At 46.3% G+C, this 19,070-nt stretch overlaps 1 protein-coding gene across 1 annotated transcript; it reads left to right on the forward strand.

Moving 5' to 3' along the window:
• The first annotated feature begins 1,127 nt into the window (after window positions 1-1,127).
• On the forward strand, window positions 1,128-10,979 carry cd59a (CD59 molecule (CD59 blood group) a). The gene is made up of 4 exons (XM_085133183.1): window positions 1,128-1,293; window positions 1,964-2,065; window positions 2,203-2,276; window positions 9,899-10,979. The coding sequence occupies exons 1-4, from the start codon at window positions 1,131-1,133 to the stop codon at window positions 10,019-10,021; spliced, it is 462 nt and encodes a 153-aa protein (XP_084989309.1). The 5' UTR covers window positions 1,128-1,130; the 3' UTR covers window positions 10,022-10,979.
• Window positions 10,980-19,070: the final 8,091 nt, after the last annotated feature.

The following is a 19,070-nucleotide window of genomic DNA, read 5'->3' on the forward strand; positions in this document are numbered from 1 at the left end:
TCTGAATTTAATAAAGAAATAGGTCTGTATGATCCCACTTCCTCCAAGACTTTGTTTCATTCAATGTTGGTGGTAGAGTGCCCACTTTGTATGCATGGTTGTACAGTTTAAGTAGATATGGAACAAGTTTAATCTTGAACTGTTTGTAAAATTCATCCCTAACCCATCTGGGCCTGGACTCCATTTTTTAATAAACCAATAGATTTAATGATTTCTTCAGTTGTAATCTTGGCATTCAAAATCTTCGATCCACCTGATCTAACACAGGGAGGTCACACTTATAAGTCCTGCACATCTTTAGGCCCTGCAGTGGAAGTATAGAGAGATGCATAAAACTGCCTGAAGTTATCATTAATGTCTTTATGTGATGTGACCAGGTTTCCATTGCGTGATCTAATTTTGTGACTCATTCTGTCATAACTTCTTTAGCTGTCTAGCTAACAACTTATGTGGCCTGTCCCCAAATTCAAAGTACTTCTGTCTTACAAAGGTGAACGCTCTATTAATGTTGCTGGTTAGTATTTGATTTAGTTCATATTTTAATGCACAAATAGTGTTGTACTTATCTAAAAAGGGAGCCCTTGCATTATTGCGTCCAAATCGTGGATCATTTTTTCTAATTTTAACTGTTCTAGTTCATTATTTTTATTCCGTGAGGCCTGATATGATATTATGCACCCCTGATATATGTTAAAGGTTTGAACCATGAAAGCTTCGTGGAGACGGTCGAGCAGTTTGAGTTGATTCGAGGTTAAATGTGAAAGGTCGAGCAGAAAGTTGGTGTAAGTCACGTCTCCTCGCCCACCTCTGACCACAGCTCCCACAGAGAGACAGTAATGCTTCGGTGCTTTCACCTCTCTGTTTTCATTCTTTGGTTTGTACGAACACAGAAACTGCAGACTGTAAACTTCCTGCTGAGCGTGTCAGTTTGAACATTGCAGTGGAACAAACTCACCAAAGAAATGGACCGAACGTTTGAGAGGTTCTGTGACTGCTGGTACTGAGGACACGCCTGGTGTTCATGATGACTGCAGACCGCAGACCCATGGAAATAATGCATGTGATTGTTTATAAGATGATGGCACAGGCTCCATCCAGTGGGTGTGGCCTCTGAGCTGCACTCAGCCTTGATGAGAGTCATCACTCCTCCTCCATCATCATCAGTGCTGCTGCTGGATGAGCCGTGGACCTGCTCTGTTATTCTGACAGATGAGTTTGTGAGCTGTGCAGAGATGAAAATGAAGAGCTCCCTGGGGATCTGTCTGGTGATCTGCTGCACTCTGATCGGACTGGGTATGTTTGATCCACTCACGTCTGACTCTGCAGACTTTATATACATATACTTAAACATATACATATATACTTATAAACATAGGGTCTGGTTTTAAACGAGGGCACTGCTCTCTGACTGGATAACCATATGCATATCCAGGGTCTGATTGTTCTGAGTAAACTGGGGTCTGGCGTGAAGCCTGAGTTCTGATACAGTCAGAGTCACTGATGGTGAATCGGTCTGAGTCTGGTTAACGGGTTCAGCTGATCGATGGGATAAAACTGCAGATGTGACCACAGATGTTGCGGTCAGGTGTGAGGAGGCTGCAGGTCCATGTAGAGTCTACAGTTAACGTTTCATTAACAGGAAGTCTGTACTGTGACAGGAACGGGCTCTATGGGAATAATCAGCCTCTGTCAGTGATGACATGTTATTACCTGACTCAGTATGTTTGGAGTGTCTGCAGAGCTGAAAGTCCGACTGTGTTTCTTTCTCATTCAACAGTTTCCATGCTCAGTGATGTCAGACTTCAGTGGAACACACATGTTCTACCTCCCAAACATTTGAAACTGTTCGGCCTGTAATTATTTGACGACCCTAATGACCTGGACCCTGATCATTGTTCCCACTCAGATGGCCTTCAGGGCCCTGAGTGGGCATGTTGTAATCCAGATGTGTGGTGTGTTTCAGGATCAGCCATCCGCTGTTACAGCTGTAAGGACTACACAGCCAGCTGCACCAAAGAGCGAGAGTGTAGCTATGACGACGCCTGCCTCACGCTCAGGGAGAGAGGTACAGTCACACCTGTTTTTACCTGTTCACCTATAGAGCTGTTCCTGACCTCTGTAAGTCCGGACGCTCCACGTCTGATCCTCCAGCAGCTCTCACCTCCAAGGTTCTCTCATGTTTCTACTGTTTCTGTCCTGCAGGTGGGATGACGTACCGTCAGTGTATGAAGTACTCGGACTGTGAGTACGGCCGGCTGGCACAGATGTTCCCCCAGGTACCTCTGACCTTTAACCCCTGAGCCTCAGTGGAACTATGTTAGGGTTAGAGTGGAAGTGGTTGCTGTTGTGGTTATTGTTTTGTTCACTCTTATTGTTGCCTTGCTGCTAAACAAACTTCCACTTGTGGGACAATAAAGTATCTGAATTGAATAGAATAACCTGTTGGTTTTGAACTCCAGTCATTATGCTGATGGTAACAGCTAGCATCAGTGCTGAGGCCTCAGACTGAGCCGCTCTGTTCTGCTGCTGATGTTGATGTGATGAAGCTCCTCTTTGTGCCATCAGAGCATCCACTGACACCAGTACAGAATCAGAAAGCCTTTATTTATCCCCAAGGGGCAATTAAGATACAACAGCATGACATTGAAGATAAGGACAGGGCGCAACAGGTAATAAGAATGACAGTTTACATACACCGTTTTAAAATTACAGTTTTAAAATTACACAGTTTTAAAATTAAAGTGACTGAATAGGTGAATAAATAACTGTAAGTGACTAAAAGTGAGTAAAGTGTCGGCAGTATAAAAGAGAGTAGAGTAGTTTATGTTTCTGGTTTGGGAAATGGTCTCATCGGCTGGAGTTAAAAAGCAGAGCTGCTTTGGGGACAAAGGTGGCTCCTCCTCCTCTCAGTCCTGCAGGAAATGCAGCGGAGGCGTCGCCCAGAGGGGAACCATTGAAATGCGGGGTGAAGAATGCGAGAGGGGTCGTTGATGATTTTGGCTGCCTGTCTGAGGCCTGTTGGCTGAAAACCTGCCAGAGTTCAGACAGGTCAATGACTGTAGAGCACACTGATGCAGAGCGCTGCAGTCTGTTCCTGTAAGGCTGAGGGAGGGGAACCAGCAGCTGATGGAGGTCATGATGCTTTCCAGGAAGGCGTAGTAAAAAGTCATCATGACGGGTGTGCTGACTCCAAAGGAGTTGAGTTTCCTAAGGAGCCGTTGGTGGCACCTCCTGAGAATCTCCTCTGTGTTGGCAGAGAATTTCGGGAGGTTGTCAAAGATGGTTCCCAGGTATTTGTACTCCTCAGCTACCTCCACTGGCTTCCCGTGGATGGTGGTGGTGACTGAAGCAGCCAGATCCCTCTGCCTGCTGGAGAAGGTCACCACCATCTCTTTAGTTTTGCTCACATTCAGTTTAAGTTTGGAGCTGTCACACCACTCTATATATATACATATATACAATACATACACCGTTTTAAAATTAAAGTGACTGAATAGGTGAATAAATAACTGTAAGTGACTAAAAGTGAGTAAAGTGTCAGCAGTATAAAAGAGTGTAGAGAAGTTTATGTTTATGGTGTGGGAAATGGTCTTATTGGCTGGATTTAAAAAGCAGAGCTGCTTTGGGGACAAAGGTGGCTCCTCCTCCTCTCAGTCCTGCAGGAAATGCAGCGGAGGCGTCGCCCAGAGGGGAGCTATTGAAATGCGTGGTGAGGAATGTGAGAGGGGTCGTTGATGATTTTGGATGACACTGGCTTCCTATGGCTGGTGGTGGTGACTGAAGCAGCCAGATCCCTCTGCCTACTGGAGAAGGTCACCACCATCTCTTTGGTTTTGCTCACGTTCAGTTCAAGTTTGGAGCTGTCACACCACTCTACAAACTCCTGCAGAGCAGCCCGTGGTGTAGATAGATAGATAGATAAAACTTTATTAATCCCTCGGGTAGGTTCCTCTGGGAAATTTGTTTTCCAAAAAGCACAGCACCGACAGAAGTTACAGAGTTAAGAATATTATATATATATATATATACACATATATAAATACAAAGACATATATAGATAAAATATACAAAGGGGATAAATAGAATAAATAGGAACAAAAATAAAAATACAAGTGAATTGCACATTTCAAGTATGGAGTCTATTGCACCGTTGACTATTAACAAAAAGTATTGCACAAAAGGTAATTGCACAGTGAAGTGAAGAGGCACTACAGCTTAGTTGTTCCCCCCCTCCTTTGTCCTCCTGTTTCCCCTCCCTCTCCCCTCCAGAGAGGAGTTAAACAGTTTGATGGCGTGTGGGACAAAGGAGTTTTTAAGTCTGTTGGTTCTTGTCTTTGGGAGAAGCAACCTGTCACTGAACAGACTCCTCTGGTTGTTTATGGCCATGTGCAGAGGATGCCCAGCATCGTCCATAATGTCCAGCAGTTTCTTTAGTGTCTTTTTCTCTGCCACTGTCACCAGAGTGTCCAGCTTCATGCCGACCACAGAGCCAGCCTTCCTGATCAGTTTCTCCAACCTGGATGAGTCCTTCTTTGCTGTGCTGCTCCCCCAGCACACCACAGCATAGAAAAGTACTCCAGCAACCACCGACTGGTAAAACATCCTCAGGAGCTTCCTGCAGATGTTAAAAGACCTCAGCCTCCTGAGGAAGTACAGTCGGCTTTGGGCTTTTTTGTACAGGTGCTCTGTGTTGCATGACCAGTCCAGTTTGTTGTCCACCCACAGCCCGAGGTACTTGTACTTGTTGACCATCTCCACCTCCTCCCCCTCTATCTGAACCGGCAGTGGACCTGCTCTGGACCTCCCAAAGTCCACAACCAGTTCCTTAGTCTTTGAGGTGTTGAGTTGCAGGTGGTTTGTGTGACTCCATGCGACAAAGTTCCTCACCAGACTTCTGTACTCCTCTTCCTGGTCATCCCGGATGCACCCCATGATGGCTGTGTCGTCTGCAAACTTCTGAATGTGGCATAATTCAGAGTTGTAGCAGAAGTCAGAGGTGTACAGGGTGAAGAGAAGAGGGGACAGCACAGTTCCCTGTGGTGCTCCTGTGCTGCTGACCACAGTGTCAGACGTGATGTCCTTCAGCCTGACGTACTGTGGCCTGTCGGTGAGGTAGTCGGAGATCCAAGCGACCAGGCAGGGGTCCACCTCCATCCTGTTCAGTTTCTCCTGGAGCAGACAGGGCCAGATGGTATTAAAGGCACTGGAAAAGTCAAGAAACAGGATCCTGACCGTGCCTTTTCCCCCATCGAGGTGTGAGTGGGCTCTATGCAGGAGGTACAGGATGGCATCCTCCACTCCGACACCCGCCTTGTAGGCGAACTGTAGTGGGTCCTGGGCATGTTGTACCTGTGGTCGGAGGAGGTTGAGGAAGAGCCGCTCTAGAGTCTTCATAAGATGTGATGTCAGTGCCACTGGTCGGAAGTCATTCAGCTCATTGGGCCGGTTCCTTTTGGGGACCGGGACGATGCAGGATGTCTTCCATAGGGTGGGCACTCTCCCCAGTCGCAGACTGAGATTGAAGACTCGTTGTAGAGGCTCCCCAAGTTCAGCAGCACACGCCTTTAGCATCCTCGGACACACTTTGTCCGGACCTGCTGCCTTTCTGGGGCGAAGCTTCCTCAGTTGTCTCCTGACCTGATCCACTGTGACACTGGGAGATGATTGGGAGGAGGGGGGGGAAGATGTCCTGCTGCTGAGAGAGGGATTGGAGGAGGGGGGTGTCATCATAGTGTCAGGAAGGGGGGGAAGCAAGGGAGGTAGGAGAGTGGGGAGAGGGCTCTGTAGTAAAGGTGAGGGTGAGGGTGGGGGGGTTGTGGGCTGGTCAAACCTGTTGAAGAAGTTGTTGAGTTCGTTTGCCTTCTCCACAGTCCCCCCCACTGTGCTGTTCTTGGTGTTGTGGCCTGTGATGGTTTTCACACCATTCCAGACCTCCCTCATATTGTTCATATTGTAGCTCCTCTTTATCTCAGCCGGGATGTTGTGTCGCATGCCGGTCTGTCCCTTTGTTCTTAGAGCCAGCAGCTCCGCTCTCGAGTAGATGAAGGAGCTGGTTCCAGAAGTTTTAAAGAGTGCATTATCCATCTTGTATCGCTATATCTAAGAGGTAGAAGTACAGTAACTAGAGGAAGGTGAAATAAAGTTTGAAAGCCTAGTCTAAAAAAAAGTTAAGAGTTAAGAAAAAGTGCGGTGTTGCAGAGCTACTTGGAAAGGCTGCCGTCACTCCAGCGCCATCTTGTCTTGTGTTGTGAGGGCCTGACAGCAGTGACAGGAGAACTGTCGTCAGCATATTTAACCAGGTGACAGCTGGGCTGTGTGGATCTGCAGTCATCAGCGTAGAGGATGAAGAGCAGGGGGGAGAGCACACAGCCCTGGGGGGAGCCAGTGGAGGTGGAACGGAGACCGGAGAGAGAGTTGTTGACCCGAACTTTCTGAGTCCTGTTCGTCAAAAAGTCCAATATCCACAGGATCAGCTGATCATCAGGTGAAATCGGGAGGAAAGTTTAGTGGGCAGGATGTGAGGCTGCAGAGTGTTGAACGCTGATGAGAAATCAGCAAACAGAAGTCTGGGGGAGGAGTCAGGGAGCTCCAGATGTTTGTGGATGGAGTCCAAGATGAAGATTTTTGCATCATTGACACCTCTGTGTGCACGGTAAGCAAACTGGAGAGGGTCCATCAGGGGGTCAGTTGCTGTTTTATGATCTTCTGCATGGCCTTCATCACCAGGGAGGTGAGGGCCACAGGACGAAGATCATTCAGAGACTTTGCGTTGTTTCTTCTGGGGATGAGGATGACTGTGGAGTGTTTCCACAGCTGGGGGACAGTGTGACTGTGGAGTGTTTCCACAGCTGGGGGACAGTGTGACTGTGGAGTGTTTCCACAGCTGGGGGACAGTGTGACTGTGGAGTGTTTCCACAGCTGGGGGACGGTGTGACTGTAGACTGAGTGTTGAAATAGAGTCCGTAACACACTTCCTGTGCCCTGCACAGTGCCTCAGAGCTCGACAGCTGATGTTGTCAGGGCCAGGTGAGCTCCTCTCCCTGCTCCTCCTGAGGGCTTGCACCACCTCCTCAGTCCTGAAGGTGAGTGCAGAGCTGCCAGGTTTGAGTGAGGATCTGGACTCTTCAAGCTGGGCCATGTTGTCTGTCTCAAACCTGGAGTAGAAAGTGTTGAGGTCGTCAGGGAGGGAGGAGGGGTTGCTGCCCTCCACCTGGATGGTTCTGGGGGTGGTGACCACAGCATTCACAGAGGCCATGGTTTCGAGGCCCTGCCAGGGTGAGCGGAGGTCCGCTGTGGTGAATTTTTTTCAGCAGTGTTTTTATACTCCAGTTTAGCAGTTCTTATGGCCCTCTTGACCTCCCTGTTGACCTCCCTGTTGACCTCCCTGTTGACCTCCTTTTTATCCAGAGCAGAGCCGTGAAGAAAGTCCTCTTTTTTTTATTAAGGATTTCCTTGAGCTCCTTGGTGATCCAGGGTTTGTTGTTGGGGTAGATGGAGACTGTTTTTGAGGGGATAATGTTGTCAACACAGAAGGAGAAGTATGATGTCACCGTGTTGACTTATTTGTCGATGTCATCAGAGGGAGAAAGAAGGCTGTCCCAGTCAGTGGCTGTGAAACATCCTTGTAGGGTGAGGATAATTTCCTCTGTCCCCTGCTCGATGTTTTTGGTGACCTTTCTAATCCTCTTGATGACTGGGCTGTAAGCAGGGCCAGCAGGACGGTGTGGTGGTCTGCTGAGCCGAGAGAGGGGAGGGGTGGGGCTTTAAATGCATACAGAGCCGTAGCATTTATCCAGTCTTCCCCTGACATGTGCTGCATGTAACAGACTGTTGGTATCCTTTAAGCGACTTGTCAGGGAAACAGTGGTTGAAATCACCCAGGATGAATTTGGGAGAGTCCGGTGATAGTTGTTCCAGTTTGTACAGTGTTAGCCATCAATGACTAGCTATCAAGAGGCCAGCAGGATGGCATGGTGGTCAGACGTGTTGCAGTGGCACAGTGACATCTTTCACAGTAAAATGATTGATTAAGACCGCCACAGAGAACCCGCACAGACATTTTCAATAATCAGTCTATGCTTCATGAGTCCTCCCCACAAACCTGTAAAAATCAGAGAGCTGTGGCTGAACAAACAATACAAAATCCAAAATGTAAAAAAAAAAATCTGAACTCAGTTTTTCGAGATTTCTCTGAAGAAATAACATCACATAACCAATGTTCCCTCTAATGTTCCCTCTAATGTTCCCTGTAATGTTTCATGTGTCTGAACACACAAACTGAGCGTCCCTTGGACCACTGTGAGCAACAGCAGACGTGTGCACTGTGGTCACGCCAGCATCGAATCATCCAAGTTACATGTTTATTAAAATAATCAAATTACAGCATTTACGTTAGACTACTTTTAATTAACTGCTTTAGCCCACTTACAATGAAAATTAAAAAAACAATCTTGTTCGTGACCTGTGCAGCATGTTAACACTACTGGAAGTAAAAATAACTTGAACTCCAGTTTTGAAAACACAACTTTATTTATTTATTTTTTTTATAAAGCTCTGACTGTATGATGAGTCTGTGGTCTGGGAGAGAGTCTGTAACTCTGTCTGCAAATACAGTAAATAATGACCAATGTTGGGCAATTAATGATATAGTTACTTCTTCAAAAAAGTTACTGAGTTATGCAAACAACAAAGTTTTTTGCAGCTGTTTATGTAAAAATGCAGCCAAGGCGTTTTTTAATAAACATTTCAAACTATTTACAGAACAAATGTTTTGACCTCATGTGGCTCATTAAAAGCCTGAAGTGAACCTTTCCCAAAAAAATGTTTCCATTAGCGCCCACTGACTGATCCCAGGGATCCTTTAAGGACATGTCAGAGTTTTAACATTTCTTTATTTCTGGGACATTTTAGCTGCAAGGACTTTTTCTGCTAGTGTTAACATGCTGTGCAGCATGTTAACACTAGCAGAAGTTAACACTACTGGAGTTAGTGTTAACTTCTGTTAACACTAACTACTGTTAACACTAATTCCAGTAGTTAACACTACTGGAAGTAAAAATAACTTGAACTCCAGTTTTGAAACTGGAGTGTGTGTGTGTGTGTGTGTGTGTGTGTGTGTGTGTGTGGGGGGGGGGGGGGGGGTGTTTGTTCACAGGCTTTCGAGCGTTTTCCTTATAAAACGCCGTTTGTACCGTTTCTTCCTGCAGTAAATATAAACAACGACAGTATTCAGGAAGAAAAACAAACATTGCAGATATTTTATCATAACTCTGGTTTTACGATCAACACAATTTAAAAACTGGTATAAAGTCCACACTTCAGTTGTTCGTCTGTCCTGCTCACATCTCCAGTGGTTGTACACGTTGTCATTAACGTGGCTTCACTCCACATCAGCCGCTTTGCTAAAACACCGGTGTCGGCACATAAGGACGCTGTCAGAGCCTGTCAACCACGTTGATTAGCTGCGTATATACGAATGTGAATCGCATCATTGGCTGGACTATGGGATAAGGTGGCATCGTTCTGATCCCATACGGGAGCAGCCAGTCACTGACTGACACTGCAAAACAGAATCGTTAAAGTATTAATTTTAATCTCAATTCAGGTTAGATTTTTTTCTGTGCGCAGAGACGTGCCAGCAGCACGCGTGCAGCTTAGAGGGAACACTGCACATAACTGCAGTGCTGCTGTAAACTCTTCTCCTCTGGCACGTTCAAAACCCTCCTTCAGAACCGCCTTAAAGGTTCCTGAAGGTTCCTGCAGTTCTTGAGGTTTCTGGAGTCCAAACTCCAGTGTGATCGATAACAAAGAGGAATCAGTGTATTGATTATGAATGTGCTCCTACTGCTGTGCGTATTTTGTCTGATCATTGATTTGTGACATCATCAATTACTTCCAGGTTTCCAGTTTTACCTTCAAGTGCTGCAACTCTGACCTGTGTAACTCCGCCCCCTCCTCGGCAACAAGCTCTGTGATTGGTGTACTGGCATCGCTGGCGGTCATGTGGTGGTGCATCCACTGAAGGGCGACCTGAGCAGCTCTGCGGTGCCCCCCTGAGTCTTCTTTAACCACAGCAGCTTCTCATCAATCGCAGTACTGATGCTCACTGATCAATCAGCCAGTCCTCCTCACTCTGTTACATTATTGATAATTAATCGATCAGTTTCAGCTTTAAAGATCCAACATCCCGACCTTTGATCGATCACGAAGCTCCCATAAATCCTGCAGCATCCCAGCTGCTGATCAAACATGAATATTCAGCCTGATCGATCGCTGATCAGTCACATCTCAGCAAAGACGCATCACAAACACCTGAAGACTGACCGAGACCTGCACTGAGGGAGTGATTGATGTTTCAGGCCAGTGTCTGTGAGAAAACATGAAGATTTTATTCATTTTAACCCACGTGTACTTCACACTTACACACTACAGCTTCAACATAGCTCTTTCTGCTGTTCTCAGTCAGATTTTCAAAATAAAATAAGTTGTGAGCAGCTTCCTGTGGCTGTCTCTGCATCACAGACACGAACTTAAATCAGACAGATTCTCAGGCAGGTTCTGACTGGGTTTCTCTCTGTCGGGTTTCTCTCTGTCGGGTTTCTCTCTGTCGGGTTTCTGGAGGTTCGGTTATGGATAAGAAGTGGAAGCCTCTCTGATTCTGAACGTTGTGTCTGAGCTGATATGTGACTGAGGTTTAACTCTCTGTAGAAGCCTGAAGGCCTTCCTCGAAGCAGCTGCTTAAATAAAACTAAAACCCTTAAATGATGATTTGTGTGGCGTTTGTTCGGCTGCTGTTTGCAGAAGCACAGAGAAGTCACAGCTAACGCCGAGCCCTGAAAGCTGCTCTCACTCATCTCTGTGTGCATGAATAAAGGTTTCTGCTCCTGTCTTTCAAAATAAAGTCAAAATAATGTTATCTCTGATGGTGTGACTACATTTGAATGATTAAAGGCCTTCTGCTGCTTTCAGAGCAGTCTGCAGTCTCTGATGTTTGTGTTTCTGTAAAAGCTGATGATGATGCTGAAGAGGTGGACAGCATTGCCCCCTGCTGGCTGACTCAGGTGTGACGTCTATATCTATCTATCGATCGATCAATTCCTTCTACTGCAGGAATCACGTGATATCACTATTAGTCCACGATCGGCAGCACAACTGACTGATCCCGGTGGCTGAGCTTTCATAGTCAGAATCCTTTTTTAACCCGGAGGAAACGAGACTGTTACAACCACAAAAGGTCTTTCAATTTGAAATATTTAAAGACTTTCAGTCACATGAGGCAAGATTCACTACAATTCACTACAGAACAGAAATAACACATGTTTAAAGTGAGACATATTAAATTTGATGCTTGCTGCAGGTCCCAATAAAGTTGGCACAAGGCAAAAATGTCTGAAAAAGCAAGACGGTTCAGCTGGTAATAAGTTAGGGTAGGGTTAGGGGTAAAGATGTAAAGATGTTTAGAGGTAAAGATGGGAGAGGTTTTAAAAGACTGTGGAGTACTTCATAAACAACACAAAGACTTCCCCACGGTCTGCAGTGCGTCACACCAGAGTGTGTGTGTGGGACGAGGCTGCACTCCTTTATTGGACACCTGTGGACCACAATGTGCCCGGGAACACTGTCTGAAACCAGCACTGTTAACACAGCCCACCTGACTGAGGTCAGCTGGCGTCCTTTAGCCTGATGGGACCGCCAGCGCCGGATGTCAGAGAGCTCCTCCATCCTAGCCTCCACCCGTTCAGTCCTTCAGGAAGGAGCTGTACTCCAGGAAACAGCTGAAGTAATCACTGACATGACTCAGTATGAGTCTCAGGTGTAACAGCTCGTTTCATTTTTGAGACATGTTTTTGATTTTCTGACTTGTTGTTGCTCTGTGCTTTATCGTATTTGTCGTAAACCTTCAGATGGAGCTCAGAGCAGAGTTATCTGATTTATCTTGTGTCTGTGTGTTTACACCGAACGCGATAGACGCGAGCGAAAACGCCCCAGACGCCCCTAATTTGACGCGCGCACATTCGCACCTCGACGCGTGTCCAACGCGAATTCATCGTGTGTCAAAATATGCCATTTTGACGCGCGTGAACCGGAAATGTGGGAGGGATGTGGGAGGAAGTTGTGCTGGACAGTATCTTTGCTACATGGCAGCTGTCGAGCTAGCGCTTGAAGAGAGAGTCTCCCTCCTCTATTTACTGTGGAGAGCAGAGCAGCGACGTCCTCGCCGTACCTGGGTCCATCAGGTCCTCCAGACGCGTGAGCAGTTTGCTGAGTTTCACCATTTGCTCCAGGAGCTGCGCCTGGACGACCGTGGCTTTCAGCGATACCACCGTCTTTCACTCGGCCAGTTTGAGGACCTGCTGTCCCGCGTAGGTCCCGGCATCGCCCGCCTAGACACCAAACTACAGGCGCTCAATCCCACCTGCAGAGGTTAGTAAAAGTGTTTAATACGGCCGCCGTTTTCTTTGTGAGTGTTTATTACACGGTGTGCTGCGGGGAAAAGCCTGTTCTAACGTTTGAGTCTAAGGTTTATTTTTTAGCACCTGACGGCTCTTTTTTACTTCTCATCCGTAAATAATCTGCTCTTTCATGTGATTCAGTTTATTTTGAAAAGTCTCAACAGGATCTTGAGCTTTATTGTGAAAGGTTTATGTGGAACATAAACAAGCGGACACGCGATGGTGTTACCGTCATTGTTGCTAACGACAACGCACAAAAACAGGCGCTTGTCCGTCTGTAGTGTGGTTATATTAAATATAAGAGAAAGAGAGAACTTTAAGAAATTAATAATAACTACAGTGACATCAAAACATGAACAAATATTGCCGTAAACAGTTTATTTTGCAACACCACGAAACAAACGATAGCGTAAAATGAAACGATAGACGTTTTTATATCGTCATCCGATATATATCGTTATATCGAACAGCCCTACCTTCAGGACCATCGCATTCAGTTGGTGTGTCCATGGTGAGCCAGATCATCTTCCAGGTAGCGACAGCCATCTGGGACTGTCTAATGGATGATTTCATGGCTGTGCCTTCACCTGCAGACTGGCGGTCCATCGCAGAGGGATTCCAGGAGCGCTGGAACTTCCCTCTCTCCCTCACAGTGGAGGTTGTATCTGCGCTCCATGGAGCTCCGTCCTGAAATTGCGGAGAAGTGCGTGAAGGCAACGTGTGTTCTCCACAATTTTCTGCGCTGTTTGGACGAGAGAGGGGCACCTGCTGTGAGGGGTGTGGCACCTGCTGTGAGGGGTGTGGCACCTGCTGTGGTGGAGCCGTTGCAAGGCCTGGGTCGTATGGCAGCAAACAACTCCTCCAGAGAGGCTGTCCTGGTGAGGGGGAAGTTCATGACCCACTTCCTGGCAGAGGGAGCTGTGTCTTGGGAACCAAAGGAGTAGCCTGTTTGAAGTCTGGGTGACTTCCCCACAACGGCTCTTTTAAGAGCCACCCACAAACCTCTAAAGAGTGTTCCTGTCTTTTTAAATGTTTCTTAATAAATGGAGCTCTACTCCAAAAGAAACTAACCTCTCTTTACTCTCCTAAATAACTTGTCTTCACTATATTCCTGTATACAGTGTGATGCAAAAGTTTGGGCAACCTTATTAATAGTCATTATTTTCCTGTATGAATCGCTGTTACAGTAAAAAATGTCACTTGCATATATCATATAGGAGACACACACATTGATATACACTAAATATTCATTTCATCCAACGTGTGAAACCTGCTGTGAGGACAATTAAAGTGTGGCCAGAGGGGACAGACGCAGTGCTCCAGGACAGATTTAAAAACACAGACTGGAATATGTTCACCCACACAGACCTGGACCAGTACGCCTCGTCTGTACTGGATTACATCTCCAAAACCACAGACAGTGTCACCACCCAGAAATGGATCAACATGTACTTGGATGAACCGGGATGTTCGTCTCCTCCTGAAGGCCCGCAACACCACCTTTAGGTCAGGAGATGCACACGCCTACAGCACAGCCAGGGCTAATCTAAAGAAGGGCATCAAAAAAGCCAAACACCATTACAAAAAGAAGGTAGAAGAACACTTCTCCAACTCCAACCCCCGACGCATGTGGCAAGGACTCCAGACCATTACAGACTACAGGACCACCAAACCCTCCCCCACATCCTCTGATGTCTCCTTCCTCAACGAGCTCAACAACTTTTATGCTCGTTTTGAGTGAGGGAATCCAACAACCACAACCAAAGCAGACATGACGCCAGACCACCAACCTCTGACTCTCTCCCCCAGCGATGTAGGAGCGGTGCTGAGCAGGATCAATGTCCACAAGGCTGCAGGTCCTGATGGCATCCCCGGGCGTGTTCTCAGAGCGTGTTCTGGGGAGCTTGCAGGAGTGCTGACAGACATATTCAACCTGTCCTTGGCCCACGCTGTGGTACCGGCCTGCTTCAAATCCACCTCCATCGTCCCCATACCCAAACACTCCAACCCATCTAGCCTCAATGACCACCGCCCAGTAGCCCTCATCCCCATCATCACTATGTGCTTAGAGCAGCTGGTCCTAGCACACTTCAAATCCTGTCTCCCCCCCACCCTGGACCCCCACCAATTCGCATACCGCCAGAACAGGAGCACAGAGGACGCAGTCTCCATTGCACTGCACTCTGTCCTCTCACACCTGGACAACAACATCACCTACACCAGAATGCTGTTCATAGACTTCAGTTCAGCATTCAATACAATCCTCCCCTCACAACTCATCAGGAAACTGACAGACCTGGGCATCAGTTCCCTCATCTGCAAATGGTTACTGGACTTCCTGACCAACCGCCCCCAACATGTCCGGCTGGATAACCGCTGCTCATCTACAATCACGATTGTATGACCACAAGGCTGTGTGATGAGCCCTTTCCTCTACTCCCTCTTCACCCACGACTGCTGACCTGCTGATGGTTCCAACACCATCATTAAGTTTGCAGATGACACCACGGTGATTGGCCTCATCAGTGACAACGATGAGCCTACAGGGAGGAGGTGGATCGTCTGGCTGAGTGGTGCGACACAAACAACCTGATGCTTAACACCGAGAAGACCAAGGAGCTCATCGTGGACTACAGGAGGAACGCTGACCCACATCCACCCATCCACATTAAGGGGACGGCTGTGGAGAGTGTGAGCAGCTTCAAGTTCCTGGGAGTCCACATCTCCGAGGATCTCATCTGGACGACCAACTGCTCCAAGCTGGTCAAGAAGGCTCACCAGCGCCTCTTCTTCCTGAGGACTCTGAGGAAGAACCACCTGTCCTCAGACATCTTGGTGAACTTCTATGGCTGCACCATCGAGAGCATCCTGACCAACTGTATAACAGTCTGGTACGGGAACTGCTGTGCCTCGGACCGGAAGGCGTTGCAGAGGGTCGCCGGAGCACCACTTCCTGCCATAAAGGACATCTACAGGAAGCGGTGTCTGAAAAGGGTTGGGAAAATCATCAAAGACCCCAGCACATGGACTCTTCACCCTCCTGCCCTCTGGGAGGCGCTACAGGAGCCTCCGGACTAAGACCAGAACAGCTTCTTCCCCACAGCTGTCAGACTCCTGAACTCTGCCTCCTGACCTCTGACCCACGTTAACACATGGACTGGACATACACACACTCACAACCACCTACACACACACACAACCACCAGCACTTTATAGCCTCTGTAAAAATTATCCACATATCTCACTGATCTTAACTGCACTACTGTATAGCTCTGTGTAAATAATCATTCTGTACATACGATAATTTTTAATCCTACAACTGTTTATAACCTGCCTAGTTCACATTTCTGTATAACTGTACATCTCATATTTCTGTAGTTTTTTATTTCATATTTATATCCTGTTCATAGCCTGTACATACTTATAGTTATAGCATATTCATAACATACTTCATACCATGTACATTATAACATACCATAATAGACCCATTTCTGTAATATACTTACATATCTATATTATTGCTAATATATATTGTAATATATCTATATCATGGCTAAAGCACTTCTGGATGGATGCAAACTGCATTTCGTTGCCCTGTACCTGTGACATGTGCAATGACAATAAAGTTGAATTCTATTCTATTCTATTCATTTCTCTTTTTTTGTGTTGCCAATTTATGCACCTGCTTGATTTAGTTTAAACAGTTGTTGCACACTTTCTGTAAATCCAGTGAACTGCATTTCACTTCTCAAACATCACTGTGTTTGTCTCCTATAGGATGTATTTAACTGAAAATTTTTATTGTAACAACCAACGATTTGTACAGTAAAATAATGACTTTTCACAAGGTTGCCCAAACTTTTGCATCCCACTGTATTAGTATGTTTTGTCATTAGTATAATATGAAATAAATTCTACAGGGTGGGCCATTTATATGGATACACCGTAACAACACGGGAATGGTTGGTGATATTAAAGTCCTGTTTGTGGCACATTAGTATATGTGAGGGGGCAAACTCCTCAAGATGGGTGGTGACCATGGTGGCCATTTAGAAGTCGGCCATCTTGGATACAACTTTTGTTTTTTCAATAGGAAGAGGGTCATGTGACACATCAAACTTATTGGTAATGTCACAAGAAAAACAATGGTGTGCTTGGTTTCAACATAACTTTATTCTTTCATGAGTTATTTACAAGTTTCTGACCACTTATAAAATGTGTTCAATGTGCTGCCCATTGTGTTGGATTGTCAATGCAACCCTCTTCTCCCACTCTTCACACACTGATAGCAACACCGCAGGAGAAATGCCAGCACAGGCATCCAGTATCCGTAGTTTCAGGTGCTGCACATCTCGTATCTTCACACCATAGACAATTGCCTTCAGATGACCCCAAAGATAAAAGTCTAAGTGGGTCAGATCGGGAGACCTTGGGGTCCATTCAACTGGCCCACGACGACCAATCCACTTTCCAGGAAACTGTTCATCTAGGAATGCTCGGACCTGGCACCCATAATGTGGTGGTGCACCATCTTGCTGGAAAAACTCAGGGAACGTGCCAGCTTCAGTGCACAAAGAGGGAAACACATCATCATGTAGCAATTTCAAATATCCAGTGGCCTTGAGGTTTCCATTGATGAAGAATGGACCCACTATCGTTGTAGCCCATATACCACACCAAACATCACTTTTGTTGTTCCAACAGTCTTGGAGGATCCATCCAATGTGGGTTAGTGTCAGACCAATAGCGGTGGTTTTGTTTGTTAGCTTCACCATTCACATAAAAGTTTGCCTCATCACTGAACAAAATCTTCTGCGTGAACTGAGGGTTCTGTTCCAATTTTAGTTTTGCCCATTCTGCAAATTCTGTGTGCTGATCTGGGTCATCCTCGTTGAGATGCTGCAGCAGCTGGAGTTTGTAAGGGTGCCATTTGTGAGTACCTAATATCCACCGAAGGGATGTTCGACTAATGCCACTCTCCAATGACATGCGGCGAGTGCTACGCTGTGGGCTCTTGCTGAATGAAGCTAGGACAGCCACTGATGTTTCTTCATTAGTGACAGTTTTCTTGCGTCCACATTTTGGCAAATCCAACACTGAACCAGTTTCACAAAACTTAGCAAGCAGTTTGCTAACTGTAGCATGGGAGATGGGTGGTCTCGTAGGGTGTCTTGCATTGAAATCTGCTGCAATGACTCGGTTACTGCGTTCACCAGATATCAACACAATTTCGATCCGCTCCTCACGTGTTAACCTCTTCAACATGTCAATGGCTGTAAACAAAGAGAAACTTGTAAATAACCCATGAAAGAATAAAGTTACGTTGAAACCAAGCACACCATTGTTTTTCTTGTGACATTACCAATAAGTTTGATGTGTCACATGGCCCTTTTCCTATTGAAAAAACAAAAGTAGTATCCAAGATGGCCGACTTCTAAATGGCCACCATGGTCACCACTCATCTTGAGGAGTTTGCCCCCTCACATATACTAATGTGCCACAAACAGGACTGTCCTGTCTTCCTTCTCTCACCCCAACCAATCACAGCAGATGGCTCCGCCCCTCCCTGAGCCTGGTTCTGCCAGAGGTTTCTTCCTGTTAAAAGGGAGTTTTTCCTTCCCACTGTCGCCAAAGTGCTGCTCATAGGGGGTCATGTGATTGTTGGGTTTTTCTCTGTATCTATGAAGCGCCTTGAGGCGACTTTTGTTGTGATTTGGCGCTATATAAATAAAATTGAATTGAATTGAAATGAATTGAATTGAATTGAATTGAATTAATATCACCAACCATTCCCATGTTATTACAGTGTATCCATATAAATGGCCCACCCTGTACATGTGTCAAATCGGGTGCCAATATTTGCTGTGTAGTAGAACAGAGACATTAGTCATTACAAATGTTTATTGGAAAAAATATATAAATTCACTAACAAAAACATTAAACATAAATATATAACATTTAACTATTTACAGAGAGACAGGAATAAAAGGGACCCAGCTTGGAGTGGAAGAGCCTCAGGGAGAAGGAGGAGAAAAATAACAACATTGTTTCTGCCCTGGAGAGCTGCTGCCTCATCAGAAAACTAGGGTCCACGGCAGTGATGAGCTTTTCCGCCATACTGAATGAAGTATGAAGGGCTTTGGCTGGATCTGCCCCTTTGACCATTTCCCCTTTGGTCAGAGCCATCATGGGAGCAGTAGTATGAGTGGTGTGGCTGCCACACATCTCATTAATAACACATGACCTAATACCACAGAGTCAGAGCAGAAGCATGAACACACACAAAAACAGATTATCCCAGAACAGGTGAGCACAGGTGAGTCAGGCTAGGGCAGGGCAAACAGCCTGCAGACACATGCTAGGCAGGAAGTGGAGGGCTGACAGCCAAAATAAAACAGGAAACACCTGTTGGGTATCTCAGAGATGCCATTCTTCAGGCTTGAGTCCAGGCAGTAGCGACGGTGTGACCTACGACCGCCTTGACTCGGCCACAGGTCACCTGACACGGGCTTCAGGTGTGACCTTTGGCCCAGAGAGCAGCAGAGACCACAAACAGCTGACAGAGTGAAGCCCGAGTCCCCACATGTGTGTTTCACTGTAACAACAATCAGACAGTTT

This window comes from Neolamprologus multifasciatus, chromosome 15 (assembly GCF_963576455.1).
Source record: "Neolamprologus multifasciatus chromosome 15, fNeoMul1.2, whole genome shotgun sequence".
Classification (NCBI taxonomy): domain Eukaryota; kingdom Metazoa; phylum Chordata; class Actinopteri; order Cichliformes; family Cichlidae; genus Neolamprologus; species Neolamprologus multifasciatus.